The 17,687-nt window shown below is 45.1% G+C and overlaps 1 protein-coding gene across 3 annotated transcripts in view; it reads right to left on the reverse strand.

The window, feature by feature from the left end:
* Positions 1–3,567: 3,567 nt before the first annotated feature.
* Positions 3,568–17,687, reverse strand: part of SLC35B3 (solute carrier family 35 member B3) — a 166,286-nt gene continuing 152,166 nt past the window's right edge. For all 3 annotated transcript variants that reach the window (XM_029590635.1, XM_029590634.1, XM_029590633.1), the window contains 2 exons: positions 10,210–10,279; positions 3,568–4,165 (listed from right to left, as the gene is read on the reverse strand). In XM_029590635.1, coding sequence (XP_029446495.1) covers positions 4,015–4,165; positions 10,210–10,279 — 221 coding nt within the window. In that variant the 3' untranslated portion in view covers positions 3,568–4,014. The remainder of the gene's footprint in view (positions 4,166–10,209; positions 10,280–17,687) is intronic.

Here is a 17,687-nt window from a genome sequence, read left to right on the forward strand (position 1 = left end):
CTTGGGCAAGCCCCAGCTCAGCTGCAAGATTCCAACTTGTTTTCCATGATGACGCAGCCTTATATAAGCAGCATCAATGAGTAGTCTCCTATGCAACATCTGAGTGAATCGTATCACTAAAACTGTTGAGTTTAAAGCTTGTGGATTTAATTTCATATACTTTATGAAATGTCACGCCAATTTCATAATAGCCGTGAAATGTTTTGTTACATCTGTGATGTGTTTATTCTGAAAGCATAGAAAAGGGGTATGACTGCACTCATTAAGAAGGCATACGAGTTATACTTCAGGTGCAAAATTGGTGACCAGGACAGAGCATTGGCTCCTCATATATGTTGCGCATCTTGCGCCAGTAGTCTGCGAGCTTGGCTGAAAGGTATGCGACCATCCATGCCATTTGCCATACCAATGATATAGAGGGAACAAAGATCATATAACTGACTTTTACTTCTGCATGATGAATGTGTCAGGATACTCAAAGAACAGGAAGTTTATTGAGTACCCTAACCTTGCATCGGCAAAGAGACCAGTGCCGCATGACGACAGTCTTCCTGTTCCAAAACCGCCAGAGGTGTGAACACTTGATGACGAGGATGAGGAGGTAGGCGATAATGGTGAGCCATCGCAGATGAAAGCTGTGGCTGATCCTGACTTTATGCCATCAACATCCAGCGATCCTCATTTAATATCTAAGTCAGAGCTGAACGATCTGGTCAGAGATTTGGCTTTATCGAAGAGTTAGGCAGAGCTGCTTGAGTCAAGGCTGCAAGGATGGAATCTTTTGTCATCTGATACGAAAATTTCACAGTATTTCACAGCCATCATGAAGATTTGACAAAATATTTCAACCAAATAGACAGTCTGACTTTTTGCTGTGACATCAATGGATTGTTTTGTGCTCTCAGATGTGACCACGACCCAACAGAATGGCGACTGTTTATTGATTCATCAATCTTAAGTTTGAAGGCTGTTTTGCTGCACAACTGCAATATCTACCCATCAATACCTGTCGGACATGCAGTTCTTATGAAAGAAACATGAGAACATGCAGCTACTGCTGAACCACATTGAGTACTTGAGGTACAACTGGAATTTGTATGGTGATCTCAAGGTAGTTGCAATTCTACTGGATCTGCAGCTTGGTTTCATCAAGTATTGTTGCTTCCTTTGTGAGTGGGACAGTCGAGCAAGAGATTCGCATTGCATCAGAAAAGTCTGGCCTCTCCATAAGAAGTTGGTTCCAGGGCAGAAGAATGTTGCGCTCGACCCATTGGTTTATCCAAGTAAGATATTTCTTCCACCTTTGCACATCAAACTTGGGCTGATGAAAAACTTTGTTAAGGCAATGAACAAGCAAAGTAAAGCCTTTGATTATTTGTGGCAAATGTTTCCATGCATAAGTGATGCCAAAATAAAAGAAGGTGTTTTTGTTGGCCCACAAATCCGAGTGTTGCATCCGGTCTCAGACGGCTTCGCCAGACATGCCTCACCTCTATTTCAGCCTTCTCCACCAGCCTCGGGAGAATGGTGTCCGTAGCGTCTCTTTGCCGCACACTCCGGTGTCCCCAGAGCGGCATTGGCGCGGCATCCTGCCATGTTGACCTGAGGCCTCCTAGGGCGCGCACGCCTAACATCTTGTAGCAGCGTTGGCACGAACCTCAGGAGCGTCCCCCTCAAGTGACGTCACTGCTTCCGACTACAAAATGTTGCCCATTTGCTGACTCTCGCCGAGTTAGCAACGGATTGGATTTGTTCCGGTCTGAAGCTGCTCTGCCGCTTCTGCTGCTGCAGGAAGCTATCTACACTCTTCAGGTTTCTACTAACTTGGGTCCCTGCTCCTCGGGGGCCCTATGCTTATTTCCAGGTGCTTATCCTGAATCTAGGTACTCGCTCCTCGAGGGCCTGTGTGTCTATCCTGGTGCCTGCTACCAATACTTCTACCTGCTGGAACACTACCTATCAGCTACAGAGAGTGAGTACTACTTCTCCCAGTCTGTTCATCTACAGCTCCTCGTTGTCTATCTGCATCGGGCCCTACACCACCATTGTGGAACAGGACTCCTCTGCCAAGGATCACAGACTGTTGCTATCTATCCTCTCTTTACTGCTTATTAGGAACTCTACCTACTCAGCTACCAGGGAGTGTGAATAACATCTGCCAGTCTGTCTCTCCTACTACGCCTCACTGGATATCTGCTTCGGCGCCTTATAACATCATTATGAGATGGGTCTCCTCCACCGAGGATTACAGACTTGCTATTTAATCCACTCTCTACTGCCACCTCTGGTGAACCATACAAGCTGCATAATAAAGATATATTCTCTGCGTTTGTGCATCTGAGTCTAGCCTGGTGCTACAGTTCCCTATGGGGCTCCTCCCTGTAGGAGTCACTATCACTGTTGCCCCTAAGAATCCAAACACCTTGATATCATAACACCGAGCTGTGATGAAGGACAACCACTTTGGTGGTCTTCTGAAAGGTACAGAACGTGTTGCGTGGACAGCCTTCAAGAATGTCATTTGTAACTTTCTAGGCAACTATAAGGCAGCAGACTGTGGAACAGGTTGAAAATCTGGTTCAGGCATACAAAATGATGAAGTGCAACATGTCATCGAAGATATATTTTCTTCATTCCCACTTGGACTTCTTCCTAGACAACCTTGGCACTGTGAGGGACGAACATGGTGAAAGGTTTCATCAACACAAAAGATGGAGCGAGACTGCACTCAACAGCAGTAATTTGAAAAATATAAGTGCAGAAAAAACATTTTGGTCTGATTTATATATAGTCTTTATTTTCTTTTCAAACAACGGCTGCTCCTTTTAGTACAACGAAAATTTTGGGAAATTTTCGTTGCACTAAAAGGAGCAGCCGTTGTTTGAAAAGAAAATAAAGACTATATAAAAATCAGACCAAAAAGTTTTTTCTGCACTTAAATTTTTCAAAGAAAGGTTTCATCAAGACAATGTCAAAATGGAGAAATGGTATCAAGGCAAGTGGAACCCCTCCATGCTGGGTGACTATTGTTGGACTCTCATCCGAGAAGCGTCGGACAATGATTACAAAAGAAAATCTGCGGCAAAAATTTTTTAGTTTTGTTTTCCGGTGCCAACACTGCCATTATAGCTTACGCCGCTACAGACACGAAACAATGCTTAATGTGTATCACACTTTTCTGGCAAACGGTACGTGATACAGACATAATAAATGCATATTTGTGTTCAGCTTGTTAAAATCTACTTGTTTCACCGAAGCTTGTTGAGGAAACAAAATGTTCCCAGAAATTTGTTTACCAGTGTAATTCTTCCCCTAGTCCCTGCCATACTTGGGATTCACATTTACAGCAGGATATCTGCACGCGAAGGACAGCGCAATAGTGCCTTGGTTTACTAATACTTCAAACGCTATCAACTCAGAAACAAGACATAAATCAGATCAAAAAATGGTTCATTCATGATTTCATTTAACTTCCAGCTGTATTATCTAAATGTTTTTACTGATACTGCTGCTTTAACTGACATTTTCAATTGAGAATCAAGAAACTTTGCTACATTTCATGAAAGCTTGATCTTGATCATAAACTTTATAAAAGAAAAGTTGGTCATTTTATTTAAAACAAGCGAGAACACTCACTGTCCTTTCAAGCTTAAATACCAATTTGGTCAATCGGAACAGATTATCAGTTTTCATTAGCAATGTGCAAAATATTAATCTTAAATAACCCTTCTCACATAACCCAACATGATTTATAATACAAAATTTTAAGACCATTACACAACTTTTGACTTTTAGTTTCAGTCACAAGTTATCTTCAGTCGCCTTGCAAATGTTGCCCCCTTTTCACCATTTTAATGAATGCTCCCAAGGTCCAATGCAAAGAACTCTGCCACATTAACGTCTGGTCATCACAAGCAATGGCATCCCGCTCCTTTGGTTTAGTAAAGTTCCTTTTGGACAGGGAATTAGTTAGCGATTACTCCAATAGTATCCAGGTCTCGCATAAATTCCTGCCTATATCGTTTGTGATAATGTCCTTGTCTTTCCTTCTGCCACTTTCCTGCTCCAGAGGATATCTAGGGAAGGGAGCTTCATTTTATCCATGTTCTTGCTGTAAACATTCAGAAATATGCCAAGGACAACTAGCAAACCTGACCATACATATCTGAGGGGAGAAAAAAAAAAGGAGAATTATAAGTGCCTTTTTGCATTAAAAAACATTTCTAGTGGGAGGTTATGTAACCCCTATAAACAGTAACTTCAGAAGTTATAAAAACAGATATATTATAAATTATACAGAGTTTTTTTTTTTTTTTTGGAGAAATAAGAAGTTCCAGCTATCTGCTAATCTTAAGTCCGAGAATCTTCAAACTCTGATATACAAAGAAAAGGATTAAAATATGAGTTTTGAAATATCCCATTGCTGATGAATGCCGCTTTCAAAAATCAAGCAAATACAGGCATCTCCATACAATATCTCCTTAGCGTACCTGCCAAATAACTATTTCATATTTTAGAAGGAAATATCACAAATTGTGCTTTCTATTTCATCTGCTTTAGGTGGCATCTAAAATGGCAGGAAGCAAGACAGACTGTGCCACTTGGCTTGGCTTTTGTGCTTACTTTCCCTCCCAACAGCCTATTTTGCCGCCTGAAACTTCAGCATTAATTTTTTTCCTGCTGCAGCCCCCAAGAGACCAATCAAGTTTTAAGCGGGGGATGGGGAAGGGCTGCTAGCACCATGATAATAAAAAACAAAGAACCCAACAAAGGGAGCAAGAAGGAATCAATACAGAAAAAAATGAAACTTTGTACCTGAAATTTCTCTTTTGGTCTAATGGTCAACCTTCATACGATACCACTACAAGGGTTATCATGCTGATCAGCTCTATCATTTTTTAAGAGCTTTGCAAATCATTAGGTGACCAGATATTGTGCTGATATTATGGTTTTAAGTCCAGGAAAATAATGTATACAGTCTAGTACCAATAGTACTTATCTTGAAATCCACTTGAAAAAGTTTTTGCTGTCCGACAACGCGTGGTTTCGGGATGGAGATACCCCTTCTTCAAGGACCCAACTTAAACTGGGATATTCAGTGGATGAGATGGTTTTGCGAAGCAATGCTGCTTGCTATCGCTGTGTTGACTTGGCAGTAGTGACCGCTTGTAATTCCTGGAAATCGCCAAACCAATAACTTGTAAATATCATGGTGTACTGTATGGGTTGTTGACAGCCGCGGTTTAAGAGACAAAACAACGTCTCCTTCAAAGATTTAAGGTGCCCAGGCGGCTACCAGCTAAGAAAATTTTCTCCGTGCACCGCTGGTAGCCTTCTGGGCACCTTAAATCTTTGAAGGAGACGTTGTTTTGTCTCTTAAACCGCGGCTGTCAACAACCCATACAGTACACCATGATATTTACAAGTTATTAGTTTGGCGATTTCCAGGAATTACAAGCGGTCACTACTGCCAAGTCAACACAACGATAGCGAGCAGCATTGCTTCGCAAAACCATCTCATCCACTGAATATCCCAGTTTAAGTTGGGTCCTTGAAGAAGGGGTATCTCCACCCCGAAACCACGCGTTGTCGGACAGCAAAAGCTTTTTCAAGTGGATTTCAAGATAAGTACTATTGGTACTAGACTGTATACATTATTTTCCTGGACTTAAAACCATAATATCAGCACAATATCTGGTCACCTAATGATTTGCAAAGCTCTTAAAAAATGATAGAGCTGATCAGCATGATAACCCTTGTAGTGGTATCGTATGAAGGTTGACCATTAGACCAAAAGAGAAATTTCAGGTACCAAGTTTCATTTTTTTCAGCACCATGATAATGGCATTCCTGGGAGATCATCTTCCTCAGAGGAGCTTGGTTTGCTAACTCCTCCTTTTCTAAATAGGCAGTTACAATCATCCATTTCTAAGACCTCAGCTTTTCCTATATCATTATTAAACAAACTGTGGCTCAGATCTTTCTTCCTGTATCTGACATTTTATATGCCTCTCCTCCTGTCCCTATTTTCTCACTTTAATTGTTTAATCTTTTTTGGTCAAAAGAAGCATCAGACATTTATCAAAATAACCAGCTGACCTAAAAGGGGGAAAGAAATATTTTTATGTTTGCATGCCCTTCCTTTTAGGCAATAAACATTGAGTAGAGTAACTGGGCATCTATTCCAAAATTATTGGAAAACTGCATACCTAAATGCAAGCATTTAATGCTGTCAGAGTTATTGGCTTGGTGGTTTCATGTTCACTCTCCAAAGGTTTCACTGTAATTATGAGCACATCCTTTCAAATTAATAAGAAACTGAATTTTTAAAAAGTAGCAATTGTTAGACCTGTGCACCTAAGTATCAAGATTTTGTAGGCATTGAGAGTAAAGTCTATGGACTCTTCAAACAAGCTGTCATGAGAGAAAGTATTTTTCAGAATCTTATTTACAGCACAGAGAATGTGTAATTGTTTTCCTGTAACAATAGAATTGTTTTCCTGTAACAATAGAATTGTTAACAGTAGAATAAGTCACATGAGGGGGAGGGAAAAGTCATATAACCTGGGTTGCATGCATTGATCAGCATTTGGAAGAAAGCTCTGTGCATCGGCAGGAGGATTTCCATGTGTCGTTGCCCCCTCTGCATGCCAGTTGACTATATAGCACAGTGGTTCTCAACCCTGTCCTGGGGACCCCCCAGCCAGTCGGGTTTTCATGATATCCACAATGAATATGCATGAGAGAAAATTTGCATGCACATTTTCTCTCATGCATATTCATTGTGGATATCATGAAAACCCAACTGGCTGGGGGGTCCCCAGGACAGGGTTGAGAACCACTGAATATAGCATATCTAAAAATCTTAAAGCTAAATAAGAGTAAGAACAACTTTCCAAAAAGGGAAGGCACATGGATAGTGTGACTTCTGGTTCTGCCATTAGAGAAGAAAAATGACAGATAAGCAATTATACTTTATCTGATATAAAAAAAAATAAAATAACCAGGTAGCAGGCACACACCATTATCAGTAATAAATACAATTCTTTTTGCAAGACAAGGAAAAACAGCTAATACCAGCAGCACTCTCTCATAGCAGTTCAAAGTAGGCAAGGTAACTAATGCCAACATGGTTTTACGCAGATGCATGCTTCTTCAGGAGGGTTGGAATAGGAGAATTGGTTCTTAACTGCTAGTTCTTGTTCCTGGAATACCACAGATTAGTTCAGATGCCTGGGTTTTGCATCCCTACCAGCAGATGGAGTCAGAGAAGAAAAACTTTGCTCAACCTGTAGCTTAGGCAAAGTGCCACCTGCAATCCCTCAGTATGACCTCTACCCAAGCCAAGATGAGTAAAACTTCCAAACTATTTGTTACCCTTTTCAAAAGCAGCTCCGAGCTCCATCATACAACATGGAGTTTGAAAACACAACCAACATAGTCAAAGAACCAGATATCTGCATGGAAGAATTCAAACTTAGAACCATAGCAGAGAATTGAGCAGTCTTTCCAGAGAGCGTGGGATTTTGGACTGATCTGTGGTATCATAGTAATGAAAATTAGCAGATAAGCACCCATTTCCCTTTCCTATTCATACCCAGATCAGTCCAGATGCCTAGGATGTATCCAAGCTCCCTATACTGGGCAGGAACCTGAAAGACCCACTCACAGCACACTTTCTCTAAATCTGTGGCGCTCACAAATCCAGGCAGTAATGTCTCGTGAAAGAGTGCAAAGATGTCCAAGTTGCCACCCGACAAATTTCTTGTGGCAATAGCAACTGACACTCTGCCCAGGTTGCTACCAGTATCCTGGTAGAATTGGGCCTGCAAGCCCTCAGGAACCAAACTCCCCTTGCATATATAAGCCAACATAATGGTCTCCTTGAGCCATCTTACAATAGTCACTTTAGATGCTTTATTCCCTTTTTTTGCTCCTCCAAAAAGGACAAAGATGGTCTGAAAACGAAAGCTATTGTTCACCTTAAAATGGCACAACTACTCCCGGCAAACATCCAAGTGCAAGTCCCTAGCTTGTGGATCTGAATCCAGCCCCCTAAAGGAAGGAAGGAAGCTCCACTGTTTGACTAATATGATAAGCAGAAAACATCTTTGGCAAGAAGGAAGGTAGGGTGTGCAACAACCACCCATCCTCCATAAATTGAAGTAAAGGATACCAACAAGAGAAGACTGAAGTTCTGAAATTCTTCTAGCAGAACAAACTACCACCAGGAAAACCACCTTCAATATTAGGTCATTCAACGTTGCCTTTCTCAACAGCTCAAATGGTAGTGTGTAAGGGAGATTCAAGATGTTTTATCACTGTATGCAACAAAATATGAATTTTACCTTCTATGAATACTGACCTCAGAGGGACACAGACTTTAAAACATGGATGCTGACATGTAAGTCTCAGCAGAGGAAAACAAGATAAGGAACTCTGACCAGGAAAACAATGCTACCTAGCTCATCAGTTCTGCTTGTTTGATTTAGGAGCTATAAGCATCTTCCTTTATATAACGAAGTAAGCTGAGACAAACAAGTCTAAACAACCAATCCAAGAAGGGAACTCACAGATGAACTCCGAAAAACAACAATCCCCCAGAGCAGAAAAACAACCTATACAAGGACAATTCATCAGACAAGGGCAGGGAGATAGGGGCCAGCAATCTGAAATGAAAAGAATTGCTGACATGGCAAGGCAGCGCTGGTGAAAACATGACTGACTTGGTCCAAAGTCGTCATGCAACAGCAGTAGGTGTGAGGGATGGGGAAGCGAGGTGCACAGTATCAAACAGGGAACAGAACCCCTAGTATTATGTACAGGTGGATTGCAAAGGACCCTCAACACCAAATTCAGATTCCACAAAGGGACAATCCGCTGCACTGGAGGATGCAGATACTTTACCACCTCAGAGAAACTGGATAACATATGGGTGCGAAGCTAAAGCCATGCCCTGCACCTTATACCTAAAACAGTCTATGACTGCCACTTGAACCCTTAAAGAGTTGAATGCCAGCCTCTTTTGAGGCCATTCTGTAAAATGGCTAAAATGCAAGACATTGAATGCTGAAACAATATTTCGTCCTCAGTGAGGCAACACTTCCTACCTTACAAGGCTGTAATGACCTCCTCTGAGCAGCCTTTCAAATGCAAGCGGTGCCTCTTGAAATCCAGGCTGCGAGACAAAAGTGACCTGCCTGATCCAAGAAAATGGGACCTTGATGGAGTAACCTGATAAGATGCCTGAATCTTAGCAGGCCATCTATTGCCAGATTGATCATATCCACAAACCATAGCTGATGCACCAACTCTGGAATGACTAAGATCACCTCCCCTGGGTGAGTCTTGTTGCATCCGAGCACACTTTCTATGAGACGTCAGGGAGGAAAAGACGTATAGCAGAATCCCTGTTGGCCACCAGAGAACCAGGACATCAAGACCTTCTGTTTCTCTTTCTCACCTGCGACTGAAGAAGAGACGGATCTTGGCATTTCCTCTCTATGCCATCATATCTATTTGAGGAACTCCCCACCTGGTGCAAATGAGAACCATTTCCTCTTCTGCTAGCTCCCATTCCCAGAGATCCAAGGCTTGACAGCTGAGAAAATCCACTTGAATGTTGTCCACCCCGGTCACATGAAATATCGCCAGAATTCTCAAGTGCTGTTCTGACCAGTGGAATAGATAGTGAACCTCTCTGGACAACATGAGACTCAGAGTTCAATTGGCATAAGCCACCATAGTTACATTATCTGAGAGGACTCTCACTGCATGATCCTTCAGCAGTGGAAGAAAAGAGATCAGGGCCTTGCATACTGCTCTTGTTTCCCTCAGGAGCAATTTCCAACTTCTTTTCTTCCAAGACTGCAGGTGCTTTACACCTCTACCATCAGCTGGAAATAGAGAAATACTGAGGGACTGAATATGGCAAACTGCCCTATATACTACAGGCTCAGCAAAGCTTTTCTTCCCCGTCTCAATCTTCTGGTAGGGATGCAAAACCCAGGCGTCTGGACTGATCTGGATATGAACAAGAATGACATGCTTGTGCTGGTACATAAGTAAATCCCATTAACATTAACCACATCTTTCAACAACTATTAGAAAAACTTACCCCCAAAACTATGACCAATATTAGCATGATAAAGTTAACTTTTATATACTGTATTTCAAGCTTAAGTGGTTCAGGAGCAGTTGTTTACTTACTGGAATGTGAATGGTTTTGCAAAGAAGAAGAACGAAAGTATGATGGTAATTGCTTTTCTTCCTGTTGTTACTGTAGGGAAAAGGTGAAAATTAACATTACAGTCTATGTCTATTTACTTTACACAACATCAATGGTAAGGAGAGTTTACTAAATATCACAAAATATATTTCTTTTTAAATTAATCAATCAAAAGTCAGTCATGGTAAAATACATTTCTGTAGAAGTACAGTGCTATTAGAGCTTTGCAGTCACTAAATGAAGACAAAATTGTATAAATAAAAGTTTTCTTTTTTAAGTTTTGATTAAGTATCAAATGTTGCACTCTTTTATAGTATTAACAACTAATAACAATAGTACTAACAGAATCTGGTTTACATCACTGTGTGCTTACACAAGCACGGAACAGTATCAAATGCCACTTTTAGAAAACGTAATAACATTTTTACTTTCAGCAGGTGTATAAAATATACTGATTTATTAGATAACTACACCCACAACTGACTATTTTAATACATCATACCATTTGGCCAGCTATGACAAAATATTACAGTAACTTGAAAATTTCAGAACCAAATAAAAGAAAAATGCAAGCTCAGCACATAATAGGGGCTGAGACTATATAACATGATCTGCATTCCTTGGGACTCACAAATGGTTAATTTAAATTAACAATCAATGGCCATGTTTTAACATTTTTTTCCAGGGGTGGGGGAAATGAGAGGCAGGAGATTGTTTTTTGTCCATTGGGCCTGGCAGAAAACTAAGGGGAAAAAAGCAGCCTAGCCATAAAAGCATGGCCTAAAGAGAAAAGCAGCAACTTGACAGTTACAGAGCCTGCCTATAGCAACCATGGAGTCTTGGGTCGCAGCTCTGCAGACCTGTCATGGGGACTGCTCTCAAGTGGGCCACTGAAGTTGCCATGGCTCTGAGGGAATGAGCCTTAACATGGCCCCCAAGCTTCAGTCCTGCTTGCGTGTAGCAGAAAGAGATGCAGTCTGCCAGCCAGGTAGACAGGGTGTGCTTGGCCTCAGCAACTCCCATTCTGTTTTTATCAAAAAAGATGAAGAGTTGTGTGGACTGCCTATGGCCTGCCGTCCTCTCAAGGTAGAACGCTAAGGCCCTCTTACAATCCAAAGAATGCAGGGCCCGCTTGCCTGAGTGTGAATGAGGTCTAGGAAAGAAGGTTGGTAGGACAAGAGACTGGTTCAGATGGAAGTCTGATACCACCTTAGGCAAGAATTTAGGATGAGTACGGAGTACCACCCTATCGTGGAAGAACTTAGTCACCAACGCTTGAAGTTCACTGACCCAACATGCTGAGGTGACCGTGGCTAAGAATATGACCTTCCAGGTCAAATATTTCAGGTCACATGTGTGCATAGACTCAAAAGGTGCCTTCATGAGGCGAGCCAAGACCACATTAAGATCCCAGGACACAGGCAGGGGGATGCAGAGGGGGTTTCAACTGAAGCAGACCACGCATGAAACTTCCAACCAAGGGTTGTACTGAGATGGGCGTACCATTCACCCTGTGATAAACCCCAATAGTGTAAGGTGCACTCTGACTGAGTTGGTCTTTTGACCAGCATCTGACAGGTGCAACAAGTAGTCCAAAAGCTTCGGGGTGAAGCAGGTAAATGAGTCCATCCCGTGCTGCTCACATCAGACAGCAAACCTCCTCCACTTCAGGCTATACAACTTCCTGGTCGAGGATTTCCTAGAGGCAACCAGAATGAGATACATCATCAGACAATGCCAGGGGCTGCAATATTAGCCTTTCAACATCCAGGCTGTTAGAAGCAACGCCCGAGTTTGGGATGGCACAGCCAGCCCTGATTCTGTGTGACTAAGGTTGAGGAGATCCCCATTCTGATCGGGTTCCGGACAGAGAGGTCCTGAAGAAGCGGGAACCAGACCTGCCACAGCCAATAGGGGGATATGAGGATCATGGTTCCCCCATCCTGCTGGAGCTTCAGGAGTGTCTTTATCACCAGCAGAAGCCTCTTGCCCTAATGGCAGGCAAAGGCATCAGAGACTGGTTTCCTGTTCTTCCCATAAAGGGATCAAAAAGACCCCACCTTGTTGTTGCAGAGGGAGGCAAACAGATCTATGTCTGGGATGCCCCAAATACGAAAGATCGTGTTCATTACTGCCGGATCCAGGGACCACTCATGGGGCCGAAAAGCCCAGCTGAGACAGTCTGCCACTATGTTATCTGTCCTCACCAGGTACACCGCTTGGAGTTATACACTCTTGAGACCGGGCCCAGGACCAAACCTGAACAGCCTCCTGACACAGGAGGAACGACCCTGTGCCCCCCTGTTTGCTGATGTACCACATTGCTCCCTGACTGTCGGTCTGGATTAGGACCGATTTGGTCACTAAGTGATCCCGGATTGTCCACAGACCGTATTAGATCGCCTGGAGCTCCAGGAAGTTGATTTGGCCCTGAGCTTCTTGAGCCAACCACAGGCCCTCGATGCGGAGCCCCTCCACGTGGGCACCCCACTCCAATATGGATGCACTGGTGGTGAGGACAACCTGGAAGAAGGGGGAATGAAAAAGGACCTCTTGCTCCAAATTGGCCAGTTTCTCCCACCAGGACAAGGAGATCTGGAGTGGGGGCGTAACACATATATACATATATGTGCACTGAGGTCCTGGGAGGCTTGCCGCCACTGGGACCACATACTCCACTGCGCCCTGAGCATGTACAGGCGGGCCAAAGGGATGACATGGACCGTGGCCACCATATGACTCAGAAAATGGAGGAGCATGAGATGGGTGGTGACCTGCTGGCTCCAGCGCACTGAGCCCTCCAAAGCCGCCAGGGTGAGTGCCCAGTCGCGGGGCAGATAGGCCTTGGCATCTGCTGCATCCAAGCAGCACCGATAAAACTCAGGCGCAGCGATGGGGCCAGATGGGACTTCAGGTAGTTGACAAACCCTGAATGGTCAAGTGCAGAGACCGAAGCGTTCTCCCTTGGGAACTGCTCTTGATTAACCAGTCATTCAAGTAGAGGATCACCCCCAGATGGCGCAGGTGAGCTCCCCCTGGCACTAGGCATTTGGTGAACACGCGAGGCACCAAGACAAGATTGAACAGCAGCACCCTATATTGAAAATGCATGGTGCCTACCAGGAAGTGGAGACACCTCCAGTGACTGTGGGAGATCTCAATGTGCACGTATGTGTCTGAGATTGAGTGAGCAAACCTAGTCACCCCTCTGCAAGAGAGGGATCAGAGTGCTGAAGGAGACCATCTTGAACTTCTCTCATTTGAGAAAAACGGTTCAGAGCTCTCAGGTCTAGGATGGGATGGAGTTCCCTGGTCCTCTTGGGGATCAGGAAATATCGGGAGTAAAATCCCATCACCTGCTGCCACAGAGGAACTGGCTCAACTGCCCTGGCCTGTATGAGGGTGGAGAGCTCGGACAACAGTATTTCCTGATGGGAAGACTGACCCCCAAGAGGGGCACGGGGGAGCATCCTCGGGTGCACCCAAAGTTTAAACGATACCCTCAGTGAATGATGGAGAGGACCCACTGGTCCGAGGTGATCGCTAGCCAGCAATCCAGAAAGAGATCATGCTTGTGCCGCTGACTCCAGCTCTCCTGCTGCATTCCGCCCGGGCTATCAGCATTTTAATCCCGGGCAGAGGATGAATTCCTATTTCACTGGGGGAGGGGGAGCTCTGGGCTAGCGGGGGACCTGGAAGAGTGGTGACACACTTGTGTGAGCTTGGTGACACACTCGTGTGTTGCGACACACTGGTTGAGAACCACTGCTCTAGAGGACACCTGCAGGAAACCGGAGGGTAATACTACTTCTGGTGGGGGGGGGGGGTGGGGGGGTCCTGAAGTACTAGTCGAAAGATGCTGGAGGGTCTCATGATGGTCTTTCAGCTGAGCCACAGCATCTCTGACCTTATCCCCAAAAAGGTTATCCCTTGTACAGTGGAGGTCCGCCAGCTTCTCCTGGACCTCTGGCCGGAGATCCGAGGCTTTGAGCCAGGCCATCCTGTGGGCTCTAATGCCCGCTGTGGCCATGCGAGCCATCTAAAAAATGTCGTACGTGGAATGCACCTCGTGCTTACCACACTCGACACCTTGCTGGACCAGCGCCAGGAAAGCATCCTGCTGCTGTTGAGGAGTGGAGGAGTAGCCTAATGGTTAGAATAGTGGGCTAGGAATCAAGAGACCAGGGTTCAAGTCCCACTTTCCTCTTTGTGTCCTTGGGCAAGTCGCTTTACCCTCCATTGCCTCAGATACAAACTTAGATTGTAAGCCCTCTGGGGATAGGAAAATACCTACAGTACCTGAATGTAATCTGCTTTGAAGCACTGAAAAAAAAGTGTGAAAAGCGGAATATAAAAATCGAAAATAAATAAATAATTCCTGAACTCACTTCCAGAGGTTCCGGGAATCTTGGGCCATACACAATTGGTAGGAGGCGATATGGGCTACCCAGTGCATCCCATTTCCTATGCTCTCGCCCCAGAGGTGTGGAAACATGAGTCCTGGATCGTTTGGCCTTTTTGCAGGTGGGGGAGCTGACACCACTCAAAACCCAGGGACTTCTGTACAAGGTAGACAGCGTCAGCCTTCCTGTTTACCGGTGACACAGACACAAGATGTTCCCAGATGCGTAGGAGCAACTCCTTGAAGATTTCATGAATGGGAACAGCCACCACCTCCTTTCTCGCGTCAACAAACTGGAGCACCTCCAGCATGTGGTGTCCGGCATCCTCTTCCATTAAGAGTTGGAAGGGAATAGTTTCTGCATTGGTATAGACTAAACTGGTGCCGCTCCTCCGGGGGTGGGGGTGGGGCAGTTCCGAGAGGACTCTGGAGGAGACATCGGAGGAGAACTCAGAAGTGTCATCTCCCCATGGATCATACGAAGCTTCCTCCTCTCTGAAATCCCTGGGCAAGGTCAGTGGAGGACCTGTGCTCACTGCCTTTGACGTGGGCCCTGACGGCATCGAGGTCTCTGAAGGACCCGGCACTGGAGCCGGAAGTGGCAGTCAAGGCACCAGAGGGCCCAATAGCACTAGAAGTGCCGAGCCTTCCTTGGAGGAGGAACTGGCTATGGGTATTGCCCCGGAGGGGGGAAGTAACAATGGTCGCCGGGGGACCAAAGAACCCCAGAAACCGTCTGTGTAGGAAGGATGCCCAACAAGACATTGAGGCGATCCGACAGCGGTGCTAGGATTGAGGGAGGAGGCTCCGGCATCAGCGGTGGCACCGATGGGCCCGGTGGTTCGATACCCCTGAGGGCTTGGAGCACTGCCAACTGAACTCTGTGATCCAGCTCCTCCTCAAAGGTCGCCATGGATAAGACTGGTGGAGGAGGAGCAGGCACCAGCAGATCACCCTCTAAATGAGGGGGATTGGTGGCCGGCACAGACATGGGCATCAGTGGGGAATGCCTTGGACTCCCGGGCTCGATCAAGGGTGAAGCCTTGTCCCCCGTGGGGTGCTTCGGGGGCAACACAGCCAATGCTGGTGCCTTCCCGGAACCATGTGCCAATGGTGACCGATGACTGTGCTTTCTCGATCTTCCACGGTGCTTGGCCTGGTCTTTCCCTGGTGCCGAGGAGGGCAAGGAATCAGACGTCCTAGAATGCAACACCGACAGCAGTCGAACCCTGGCACCCCTCTCTGGAGGGGACCTGGACACCTATGGCTTGGTGTCCATGGGCTCCCCCCAACCCTGCGACATTGACTGCCTCAATTTCCTGGAGCCAAAACGTTTTTCCATTTTATCCAACCACAGTCAACGACCTTTAGGGGTCATTTGGTCGCAAAACCGGCAACCCCAGACATTGTGTGATTACCCCAGACAAAGAATACAAACTTCATGTGGATCAGTCAAAGGACATGGCCTGCGAGCACTGGGGGCATTGAAGAAAACCAGAGAAAGCCATGCTTCGGGCCGGCAAGCGGTTGGAGCAGGGTTGACACAGACTCCAAAAAAGCCCTGGAATCGATCGCAGAGGATGAGAAAAAACTTACTGCACCGCCCTACTGATTAGGGGGACTGGATGAAGAGGGACCCCGGCACAGAAGCAACGTGAAAAAGGTGCGAAACTGAGAACTCTGAGAAAAAAACAGAGCAGATATCCACAACCGCGAGGCAACAGCACCACAGAAAGAAAGACTGAAGGGGAACCCCGCATGGCCGCACAGATAGTGGCATGCTGGGCATGCTCAGTGTGCCAGTTCTCTGTCAGACGTTTTCCATGCCGGGTTCCATCTGATGTCACCCATGTGTGAGGACTGCCATGCTGCTTGGCCTAGGAGAAAGCAAAATTGCTTACCTTGTAATAGGTGTTATCCCAGGACAGCAGGATGTAGTCCTCACATATGGGTGACGTCACTGACGGAGCCTGAATGCGGGAAAAACTTCTGTCAAAGTTTCTATAAACTTTTGACTGGCTGCCTGAGGCTACTGAGCATGCCATGATATTCCCTGACATGGGGGTCTCACTCCAGTCTCGTATGTAGCAATAAGCTTTAGCAAAAATAAAGTAATAAAACGTATCGGACCCAACTCCGTGGGGTGGCGGGTGGGTTTCGTGAGGACTACATCCTGCTGTCCTGGGATAACACCTATTACAAGGTAAGCAATTTTGCTTTATCCCAGGACAAGCAGGATGCTAGTCCTCACATATGGATGATTAGCAAGCTAGAGGCTGAGTCATTTGTGATTGAGTCAACAGTGGAGTATTGTTGTTGAAATGAATCAGCCGAAGATCACAGCAGATTGGTTGTAGAAGGAGTTGGGTTTAAACTGGAAACAAGTTCTTTAAGACAGATTGACCGTAGGCTGAATCTTGTCGTCCTTCTTTATCTAGGCAGTAATGAGCTGCAAAGGTGTGAAGAGAACTCCATGTTGCTGCTTTACAAATGTCAAGAATTGGCACTGAACGATAGTGTGCTACTGAGGTTGACACTGCTCTGACGGCATGTGCTGTTACTCGCCCTTGGAGAGGAAGGCCTGCTTGTTCATAACAAAACTGTATGCAATCTGCTGGCCAGTTTGATAAAGTCTGCTTACCCACTGCCTTCCCTGGTTTGTTTGGATCATAAGAAACAAAAAGTTGTTTAGATTTCCTATGGACTGCTGTGCGGTTTATGTAGAAAGACAATGCACGTTTACAGTCCAAGGTGTGTAAGCTCGTTCTCCTTGATGAGAATGAGGTCTTGGGAAGAATGTGGGTAAAACTATGGATTGGTTTAAGTGGAATTCCCTAACTACCTTGGGAAGGAATTTTGGATGTGTTCGGAGAACCACTCTGTCATGTAGAAACTTAGTGTAAGGTTCATATGTGACCAGTGCTTGTAGCTCACTAACCCTTCTAGCTGAAGTAATGGCTATGAGGAAGATAGTTTTCCATGTGAGAAATTTAAGATCACAAGAATCTATGGGTTCGAAAGGGGAATGCATGAGTCTTGTTAAGACCAAGTTCAGGT

This window comes from Rhinatrema bivittatum, chromosome 2 (genome assembly GCF_901001135.1).
Source record: "Rhinatrema bivittatum chromosome 2, aRhiBiv1.1, whole genome shotgun sequence".
NCBI classification, from domain to species: Eukaryota; Metazoa; Chordata; class Amphibia; order Gymnophiona; family Rhinatrematidae; genus Rhinatrema; species Rhinatrema bivittatum.